The 10749-nt window shown below is 44.7% G+C and overlaps 1 protein-coding gene across 1 annotated transcript; it reads left to right on the top strand.

Annotated features, from left to right (window-relative positions):
• Window positions 1–925: 925 nt before the first annotated feature.
• Window positions 926–3783, top strand: IL9 (interleukin 9). The gene is made up of 5 exons (XM_027607211.1): window positions 926–1042; window positions 1154–1192; window positions 1278–1310; window positions 2514–2645; window positions 3673–3783. The coding sequence occupies exons 1-5, from the start codon at window positions 926–928 to the stop codon at window positions 3781–3783; spliced, it is 432 nt and encodes a 143-aa protein (XP_027463012.1).
• The last annotated feature ends 6966 nt before the right edge of the window (window positions 3784–10749 follow it).

The following is a 10749-nucleotide window of genomic DNA, read 5'->3' as shown; positions in this document are numbered from 1 at the left end:
TAACTCTCTCTCTCAAATAAATAAATAAATCTTAAAAAAAAAAAGATAAAAAATGGGGATGACAAATTAGTATCTACCTTATTTGGTGGCTGCATGTAGTACATGGCTTAATTCCCATCAAGTGCTTAAAATGGTGCTTAGTAGGTAGCAAGTGCTCAATGAATGTTAGCTGTTATCCTGTTTCAAGCACCGAGTGTTGACTGGATGCTGTGCAGTCCTACATAATTTCCCGAAAGACACTAAGGAATCCTTGAGGCCAATTTTAATAGCCACTGTTGCTACATTCTTGCTGGTACAGTTGAAGAGTTCCTCTTTCAGACACACGTTTAAAGGAATACTCACACAAAGATGCATTTGTATAAGGTGGAGAATCTGGCCCCAGACATGAAAAACACTGTTAAGATTTGAGAATAAAGTATAGTAAGATTAAGGTTGCAATGACTTCACCAGCATGAGCTTGCAAAACCCTTCAACAGGCATGATTTCTCATTCTCCCACCCTCTCCTGGTCCTTCATTAGAATACCCATGACTGGCTAGTATATCAGCATTTCTAATAAAGTAAAAAAGGGAAAATACAGACCTGAGCTTTCATGGAAAATATTCTCTCACAACTAGAGTCTCCGCCTTAAAAAAATTATGGTTTTAAGATCTTTAACTTTTCCTTCAGCATCTCGGTACCCAACTTTTTGAAAAGCATCTTTTCTGGGGAATGACATTTCCTAGCACAATGTCACATAGTCTTTGCCGAGTGACTCAGTTTGATGTATACGTTTTCTTATTCAATGTCACGTGACCAAATCTTACATAGAAAAAGTGGGCACCTGGTATCAGTTTGATGTCAGGGTTTTTCCAGGTTTGCAAGGGAGCTTTAAATACAACTCGATTTCAAGGCATCGGCAAGCCAACTTGCACCTCCGTGTCAAGATGCTCCTGCCCACAGTGGTGCTTGCCTCTGCCCTGCTCCTCTGCTCTGTGACCAGCCAGAGGTGTCAGACCTTTACAGGGATCCAGGATGTCACGTACCTCATTGACAAACTGCAGGTAAGCTGCGGGGGGGGGGGGGGGGGGGCGGGTGCCAGTGGGGAAGGTGACATAACGTAAGAATGAAAAACTCACCACCATTATGGGTTCTTGTTTTTCTACTCACTTTAGGAACATCCAGCTTCAAAATGCACCTGCAGCAGCGCCAATGTGAGTCAATGCTCTTTTAAGACCTTTCCAAACTTATTTCCATGTTTGCATCCGGCATCTTCACTCCGGAATTCTTCTTTTGCAGGTGACCAATTGTTTGTGTCTGCCCATTCCTTCTGTAAGTATAGTGAAACAATATAATCTTGTCGTTGTGTTCTTTAAAAGTTTTCAAGTAAAAATGAATTGCTCTATTTGATACTTTAAGTAAGAAAATGTTACTTGATTCTAATTGTTACAGCTCAGTGTTTCCTTTTAAAAGTAGGCTCCTGAAATTCTATACCATATCCATCACTTTGTATTTAGTCAGCCTTATGCCCTCTCAGAGGTTTGAACACCATTCAATACTTTAAAAAGAATCTTGTATGTCTTTTTAGGTTAGTGGCCATGTGCACAATTAAATCACGCTGGAGCTGAGAATATCAGAATATAGCTTATATCATATTGCTTACTGATTTATTTCCTAAAACTCTAGGGTTGCAAAACAAGTAAGTAAAAGTAACCCTTTTCCTTTCCTCTTGAATAAACTCTCCAGATGCTATGCCTTCTCTCTCATTCCCTCCCTTCCTATCTTTTTGGCTGATTAAGGGTGGCTGTTGCACAGTTTGAATGGGGGGAGTTTAGGGTGTCTAAGGCAGAGGGAAAGTGGAAAGGGCTTCCAGAGGGTCATTCATTCCCCACACAGGCACAGAGGAAGTGTGGCAGAACTTTCTGGTTTAGGTGAGGAGGGAGGTGCCTCCTGCATTATTCTCCCCCCAAGCAAAGCCTGGGAGAATCTGAACTGCTCACCCTAGCCGGGGTCAGATATCACATCCCATCAGGGTACATCCCTTAGATGAGACGAGTGTGGGGTGCCTTCTGAGGACAAACCATGCATCTAAAGCCTAGGCCAGCCCCTCAGTTTACATTCCATGATTTTAGCTACTGCTGAAACATCAGCTCTATTCAATTGACACATCCCATCAGACTGGTGTGAGAAGACTTTTCCTTTCTCTCTCTACTTTGGAACTTACTGTTATAAGACATAGAACGGAGGAACATCAGGTGCAAAGGAGACTAGAACTGGTTGTTTTCCAGCAGCCATAGACTTTGTGTTCCTTGGATGGAGCATCTGGAAATCTCCAAGGAGTGTCCCTGAGGAAAGATGGTCTTGCCTTGAAATGCTGAAGATCATCTCCTAGACTGGGAAGGGACCTGTCTAAATATTATACCAGTTTAGGTGACATTGGTTAAATTAAAATAGTGTCTGAAAGCATTCTCTTTGCGATTCATCTCAAAGTGGCCCTCAGAAGGTTTCTTTTAATAAATTATTTTTATTTACCAGGACAACTGCACCACAGCATGCTTCCAGGAAGGTCTGTCCCAGATAACCAACTCCACAGCGGAAACAAGATACCACCTGATTTTCAATCGAGTAAAAAAAATAGTCCAAGTCCTAAAGAACAACAAGTGCCAGGTGAATTTGTTTTTGTCTATGATACACTCTGCTTAGTTGTTTTTATCTGAGGGTCAATGACAACTCTATCAAAATGAAAAAGGATGGTAAAGTTGGAACTGGTAGTTCAAGGTCAGTAAGAAACCTCTAAGAAATTTACTCAGAATGACAAAATTAAAGTGAGATCTGCCCCAGATAGCTCATTATTCTCTCCAGTTTTAAAAAATACTCACGCCCATGTTGCCATTCTCTTCCTTCCACCCTATTGCATAAGGAAAGCATCTGTCCTGATTGTAAAAAGAAGCTGAAATCTAGAGGATCAGCCCTGTGCCTCAAAGGATGCCAAATTATACCAGGGCACCTTCTCTTCTTCAGCATATGCCCTGGTCCCTGGAGGGAAAGGAGGGCATGAACTCTTTGGGAATTAGCATCCCCCTAGGTGTCCCCAGAAGGCTGAGAGCCCTTCCCTCAGCTACTTAACTGAGCTACTTACAGTCAACAGGGTGTAGTTCTAAATGCTTAATATTTATTGCTTCATTACAATAACAACTGTTTCAGTGATCATTTATCACCCTCCTTTATGGAAAGAGGGAACATGCTCAGTGAGGTTCACCAAACTCCCTAAGGCTAGATACTTAATAAGTGGCAGAGTTGAGATTGGAAGTCTGGTCTATCTGACCCCAAAGTCCCTCTCTTAGCCATAGGGCTATTCAATGACCTCAAAAGGATAATAAAATGTTAGGACTCAAAGAATCCCGAGAAAAGTTTTCCTCTAATGAGGAGATTTAGGACCACCTGACAGGTGTCCGTGTGTGTGTGTGTGTGTGTGTGTGTGTGTGTGTCACACCCCTGAAATGGCAGTAAAAAGTTAGCCACTTACACTGTCTACACAACATGCTAGCCCTGGACCTTCCTGTGCATTTGCTGTTCGAAGCCCCTGCTGCCTACACACCCCGCCCCACCACACCCCTACCCCACCTAGGGCTGCAAGCCGGGTGGTTCCTTGTTCACACTGTTTTAGTCACTCTGCTAACTTTTGTCCCCACAGTTTTTTTCCTGTGGACAGCCATGTAACCAAACTACAACAGGCAACACGCTGACGTTTCTGAGGAGTCTCCAGGAAACTTTCCAGAAACAAAGGGTGTTGGGCAAAGTATGAAGATGAAATATTATTTATGCTATTTATTGAATGAAAAAGCCTCCTGTTTAAGTTGGGGCTGTTAAAAAATCAAATAGAGCCATGCTAAATCAAAATCAATTATAATTAACTTGTTTAAAATTGTACGTCTTTATTTTGGAATAAATATATATGAAGGAAAAGAACACAGTCTGGTCTCTGGGTGCTTATTCGCCCCTTGCTGCTCAGAAAAAAGAAAGCTACAAAGACCGTTAAGGGACTGAATAGATCAAAGACTCCTGTAATAACAAGATTCCTGATCCTGACCAGATGGGGAGTCCCGCTGGCTGGGCCTGGGGACATAGAGGGCACAGGAAGGGTGGGTGGGGAGAGTCTGAGGGCTGCTCTTAAGAAGGCTCGGGGCACCCTACTTGTGGGTGCTGGGGGAGGGATGCTCAGGGCACCGTCAAGGAGTGCAGGGACCTGAGAAACCACCAGTGCACCTGAAACGGGAGAAGGCAGTGTGGTAAGCCCAGGAGGTGGGAGCCTACCCAGGAATGTGGGCACCTAGACACAGAAGACAGTCAAGTACTTGAAGTTAAGCCAGGGGAAGACCCACAGGGGGGACCCTCTGAGTTAGAGCCACCTTGGGATCAATAGTCACCTATTCAACCCCAAAGACCTTCGCTAGTACCTACCACATGTCAGGCAGAGTGCCCGGCTGGGGTGCAGAGCCTAGTGGCGACTCTGCCAAAGGGATCCTTGGACCAGGGTGTTGGCTTGGCGTACTGTGGCTGTCTCTGACGGTACATTTTATATTCAGCTTGACCAGGCCATAGGGTGCCCAGATATTTAACTGAACATTGCTTCTGGGTGTGTCCGTGAAGGTATTTCTGGATAAATTAGCATTTGAATGGGTAGACTGCTAAGCTCTGCCCAGTGTGTGTGGGCCTCACGCAAATCCACGGAGGGCCTGAAAAAGCAAAGGAAGAATTGGCTCTCTGACAGCGTGAGCTGGGACATTCTTCCACACTTGGACTGGGACTTACACCGTCAGCTCCCTGGCTCTCTGGACTCATATTATTACCACACCAGCTGCTTCCCTGGGCCTGGAGCTTGCAGACAGCAGAGCATGGGACTTCTCGGCCTCCTTAATCGCCTGAGCCAATTCCTTATTACCTGTGTATCTATCTCTCCAGCCTATGGGTTCGATTTCTCTGGAGAACCCTGACTAATAAACTATCCATCTGACTTTAATACTCAATCTGCCACTTCCCCCACAACCCCAGATCATGTCTTCTGTTCCACAGTACTTACTACCTTCTAAGATGCTCTGGCATTTCTGACTTTACCATGTCTGTTGCTTACTACCATCTTTCTCTCCCTGCCCAGATGCCAGCCCCCTAAGGGCAGAGAACTTCATTAGCTCACTTGTAGCCCAGATGCCTCGCCTGAGCCTGTACCCCTCCTATATCAGAGCAGAAACTCCATAAATACGGACTCATTGAATGAAAGACCTTCGAGAGGCAGAAGCAGAGTATGAACTGGTTTGGAGGTCAGGAATGTGTTCACCTAGAGAAGAGATGGCAACACACTGCAGGTGCTCAGAGAGGTGAGGTCCCTTCACAGAGCTCCAGGCTGGCCCCACGCTGGGGGTTCACGTGACCTGGCCACTTGGGAGGGGGCTGCCCGCCAGCAATTTCCTGCCAGGCCTGTCTGGCTCTGTGGGATTGGCAGGGTGGAGGCAGGGTTAAGGCGAAGGTCTTGGGGTTGGGCTGGTCTGACAATCATAATCACCTTACCCCACGACCTAAAGGCTTAGAGGCTTGGGAAGAGCTTACAGGAACCTACCGTGGGGAGTGTTTTTCCAGGTACTGTCAAAATTAGAATTGCTTCCCCTCCCTATTGAGCTGGACCAGCCTTGGGTACTTTTGATCATAATAATACAGAAAGTTCAGAGCATCAAGAATTCCTCAAGGAGGGGTGCCTGGGTGGCTCCGTTGTCAAGCGTCTGCCTTCGGCTCAGGTCATGATCCCAGGGTCCTGGGATCGAGCCCCGCATCGGGCTCCGTGCTCAGCGGGAAGCCTGCTTCTCCCTCTCCCACTCCCCCTGCTTGTGTTCCTTCTCTCGCTGGTCTCTCTCTCTGTCAAATAAATAAATAAAATCTTAAAAAAAAAAAAAAAGAATTCCTCAAGGAGCTTTGCTTGGCTTTTCTTTTTATCAGTTATGATGTCAAGCAGTATCAGAACTGACCTGAACTTCATTTTTTTGAAAAAGATTTATTTATTTATTTGAGAGAGAGAGAGCGTGGCGGGGGCAGTGAGGGGGAAGGACAGAGGGAAAAGGAGAGAGACTCTCAAGCAGACTCCTCGCGACCAAGAGTCAGATGCTTAACCACCACCTGCACCACCCCGGTGCCCCCGAAGTGACCCGTCCTTTAAACAGCCCTTGGCCAAAAGTGAGATTCTCTGATAGTCTAAGTAGCCCTGATCCCCGGAGTTGTGCAGACCTTTTAGAGATGGAGTGGGCACAAGCTCGGTGCTGCATGGGAGCCAAGCCCCTCCTGCCTGGCGGAGATGGAGAAGGAGTTTTAGCGAGGTGTGCCTCGGTCAGGGGAGCCCAGGTTAATTTCTGGAGTGCAGAAATTGTGGGTCCATGGGGACATCCAATCATAATTGTTTTAATCTTAGTTTTCACAGAAAGAAACAAGTTTCTCAGTGATTTATTTACAGTGATGCAAATATGAAAGGGCAAAGTCAGATTTTCTCAGTCAAGAGGCTTTCAGAAGGGGACCCATGGTTTAGCGTTTGTCCTCTCTCAGTGACTAAGGCCGTAAGCATTTTGTAGTGGACTCAGACATTAAGACAAATAGATAGTCATCACAGCCTGTTGACCCACCTGCTTCCTAAGAGAAGTGAGAAGCATCATGTGGTAGCAGTGGGTGGGCAGGCCGGGGGCATAGTTTCTGCCAAGGAGAATTTCTGAGCATCTCCCGTAAGAGTGGGTACCAGACTTTATGTTCCACTATTACTGTTTATGGTAGTATATCCCAGCATCTCCCACATGATTTCTTCCCCGACACTGGAAGTTCTGAGCACTAAGTGCCCTCAGCACCCTCCCTCTTTCTGCATAGGGCTCCCCAAACTGGGTCTTGCTCCTGCAAGGCACCCTGAGCACAGAATCCAGGGGTGGCTGTCTTGCCTGGCTCCCTAGCTGATCTGGGGATCCCAGTGCACAGGGCACTGAGGAAAAAGGTCTATCTGGCTAATATATACATTATTATCTATTCATATTAAGCATGTAATTACTAAGCACTTACTCTGTATGCACTAAGCATGCATTATCTCATTTAATCCCCTAATAAGCACAGGAGGTAGGGATTATTATTTCTGTTTTATAAGTAAGGAAATCAAGGCTCTGAATGGTTAAAGACCTTCCCAAGGCCCTATACCTAGTGAGACCTACAGCACGACCCCTGCCCCAATGTCTCATCCCAAACCTATTGCTCTCCCCACTCTGTTCTTTTCTTATTTTGTGCATTATCAGGTGTTTCCTCTGACTACAGTCTGAGGGTAAAACAGATTCATAATAATATAGGTCCACACTCCCTGATTCCAAAACCCGAGAACCAGATAGTTTTCAGAATTGAAACTGGCCTTCTAGAAAGGGAACACATAGCTCACGTGCCTTAAGTTACGTAAACCCCAGAGCAGGGACTGGGGTAGGATTCTGTAATGAAATACATTAATATTCTGCAAAAAAAAACCCACATGAGCAGTCACAAAAAGTAGTCAGGTTTTGCAGCCAAATGAGTCTCAAGAAATCTTGGGCTTTCAAGACTGTTTGGATTTCAGAATTGTAATACTTCCCTACTCCTGGCCCCACTGACAGAAGGTGGCGGGCACTCCCTCCCAAGGGCTTATCTGGGGCTGGCTAGGCATCTCCAGAAGGGACAAAGGCTTCTGTAGGCCCCTGGATGGCTGCCACAGGGCCTCCAGGGTCTTGGCCATAGGGCCTTCTCTTGTCTCCTCCACTTGGGTTTTCTGAATGCACCCCCCACACACACGTTTCCCAGTGCGCACCCTGCCACAATGGGAGCTGCCACCTCAGCAGAACTCCCCCGCATGGGGATGAGAGCAAGGACAGATGCTGGTGGCTGGTGATGATTTCTGAACACAGCCTCGGGGTACAACCTGCTGCCCGAGAAGATGGGCTGGGAGATAAGCTGCAATCCACTGTCACAGATGAGTCACCGGTGTGGCCTGGTGGTTTCCCTCAGCTGTTCTGCAAAAGTCACATAACCCACAGGATACACCCCTGCAGGCCAGCTCAGTGTAGAGTTCTCAGGGCCTGTGATGAGGTGCACAGTAATTACTCTCCTGCCTCGGTCAGGAGAGTTGAGATTTATCTAAAAAGCACCTCAGAGAAAGGAAAAGAAGGAACATGTATTGAGTGTTTCCTGTGTACCAAGCACTCTGCTAAGCATGTTTTATGGAATATCTAGTTGGATCTTTACAAGAACCTCATGAGGTAGAAATATAATTCTTGTATATAATTATTTCTGGTGTGCAGATGGGGAAACTGAGGCCCAGAGGGGTTAGTATAACTTGGCCAGGGCACATGACTCACAAGAAGTAAAGCCAAGGTTCGGACTCAGGTAACTGGCTCTAAAGCCACATCTTGCATCTAAACAACAGGAGGCTGGAAGCTCTCAACACAGCCATCTGCCTTGTCCCAGTCCAGGCCACACTGATGCTGACCAAAGCCACGCCCACAGGCTACCAGCCGTGACCAGTCCCCATCTGTCTGTCTGTCTATTTGCCCATCCATCCAATTTGAAGCAGGAAGATACGGTGAAGGCTCAAGCCTACCATTCCTTTCCGAGCCTGCTCCCCTCACCTAGTCTAGACCAAGACCTCTCTTCTGCTGCAAAGGGAGCCCTCAGAAGAAATGTAAAGACCACCCACCCACTTCAAGTGTACAATTCAGTGGTTTTTAGTGTCATTATAGGGCCGTGTGACCATCACCGTGGTCTAAATTCCAGAACACTTTCTTCATCCCCCAAAGAAACCCTGTACTCATGAGCAGTCTTTCCCTATTCTCCCTTCCCCCAGCCTTATCAACCAATAATCTACTTTCTTCTCTATATATTTGCCTCTTCTGGATTTTTCCTATAAATGGAATCATACATTATGTGTTTTTCTGTAACTGGCTTCTTTCACTTAGTATGATGCTTTTATTCATGTTGTAGCATATATCAACACTTCATTTCTTTATTGCTAAATAATATTCTGTTGTGTGGATATGCTGCTTTTTATTTATCCACCCATCAGTTGATAGGCATTTGGGTCGATCGCACTTTTTGGCCATTATGAATAATGCTGCTATGAACATTCACGTACAGCTTTTTATGAGAACATGTTTTCATTTCTCTTGGGTATACACCTAGGAGTAGAATTGCTGGGTCATATGGTAATTTTTGTTGTTGTTGTTAGAGAGGAAGAGAGAGGGGGAGGAGAAAGGGAGAGAGGGGATCTTAGGCAGACTCCATGCCCAGTGCAGAGCCCAGTGTGGGGCTTCACCTCAAGACCCTGAGGTCATGACCTAAGCCGAAATCAAGAGATGCTTAACTGACTGAGACACCCAGGTGCTCCTACGTCATATGGTAACTCTTTTTAACTTTTTGAGGAACTGCCAAATTGTTTTCCAAAGTGGCTGCACCATTTTACATTTCCACCAGCAGTGTATGACGGTTCCAATTTCTCCACATTCTTGTCAGTAATTGATGTTTTCTGTCTCTGCAATTATAGCCATCCTAGTGGTTATGTGATGGTATCTCATTGTTGCTTTGATTTGTATTTCCCTAATAACTAGTGATGCGTCTTTTCTTGTGCTCATTGGCCACTTGTATATCTTCTTTGGAGAAATGTCAATTCAAATACTTTGCCTATTTTTTATTGGGTCACTTGTCTTTTTATTGTTAAACTGTAAGAGTCCTTTATATATTCTGGATAGAAGTCCCTTATCTGATATAAGATTTGCAAATATTTTCTCCCATTTTGGGGGTTGTCATTTTATTTTATCAATGGGATCATTTGCAGCACAAAAGTTTTTAACTGTGGTCCAAATTGTCTATATTTCATTTTGTCTCTTGCGCTTTTTTTTTTTTTTGTCACTTGCGCTACTGGTATTCTAAGAAACCTCTGCCAAATGCCAGTTCATAAAGATTTATTCCTATATTTCCTCCTGTGAGTTTTATAGCTTTACCTCTTACCTCTAGGTCTATAACCCATCTTGAGTTAATTTTCATATATCGTGGGCAATAAGGTCCCAAATTCATTCTTCTGGTATGTGGAGGTACAGCTGTCCCGATACCACTTGTTGGAAAGACTCTTCTTTCACCATTGAATTGTCTTGGCACTCTTGGAAAAACCAATTGACCATAAGTGTAAGGGTTTATTTCTGGACTCTCACATCCCATCGATCTACGTATCTCTCCCAATGCCAGAACTACACTGTCTTGATTACCGTAGCCTTGTAGTAGGGAAGTGTGGGTCTTCCAATTTTATTTTTCTTTATCAAGATCATTTCAGCTATTCTGGATCCTTTGCATTTCCATATGAATTTTAGGATTAGCTTGTCAATTTCTGCACCCCTCTCCCCAAAAGAAAAAGTCAACTGGGATTTTGAGTGGGGTTGGATTAAATCTATAGATCAATTTGGAGAGTATTGCCACCTTAACAATATTTAGTCTTCTAACCCATGACATAGAATACTTTTCCATTTATTTAGATCTTTAAAATTTTCTCTCAACGAGGCTTTGTAGTTTTCAGTGTACAAGTCTTGTACTTCTTCCATTAAAATATGCCTAGATACTTCATTTTTCAAATAGTATTGTAAATGGAATTGTTTTCTTAATTTCATCTTTGGAATGGTCATTGCTAGGATATAGAAATATACTTGATTCCTGTTGTTGATCTTGTATCCTGAAATCTTGCTGAATGCGT

The sequence above is a fragment of the Zalophus californianus genome, chromosome 5, assembly GCF_009762305.2.
Source record: "Zalophus californianus isolate mZalCal1 chromosome 5, mZalCal1.pri.v2, whole genome shotgun sequence".
NCBI classification, from domain to species: Eukaryota; Metazoa; Chordata; class Mammalia; order Carnivora; family Otariidae; genus Zalophus; species Zalophus californianus.
Note: the sequence above shows the minus strand (reverse complement) of the source record. Positions and strands in the feature narration are given on the sequence as shown.

Bases quoted from the DNA above. Each gene is read 5' to 3' on its own strand.
- IL9 (XM_027607211.1), top strand. From the start codon at position 926: ATGCTCCTGCCCACAGTGGTGCTTGCCTCTGCCCTGCTCCTCTGCTCT. The intron at 1,043-1,153 runs GTAAGCTGCGGG...TACTCACTTTAG, and splicing joins ACCTCATTGACAAACTGCAG to GAACATCCAGCTTCAAAATG. The intron at 2,646-3,672 runs GTGAATTTGTTT...TTGTCCCCACAG, and splicing joins TAAAGAACAACAAGTGCCAG to TTTTTTTCCTGTGGACAGCC.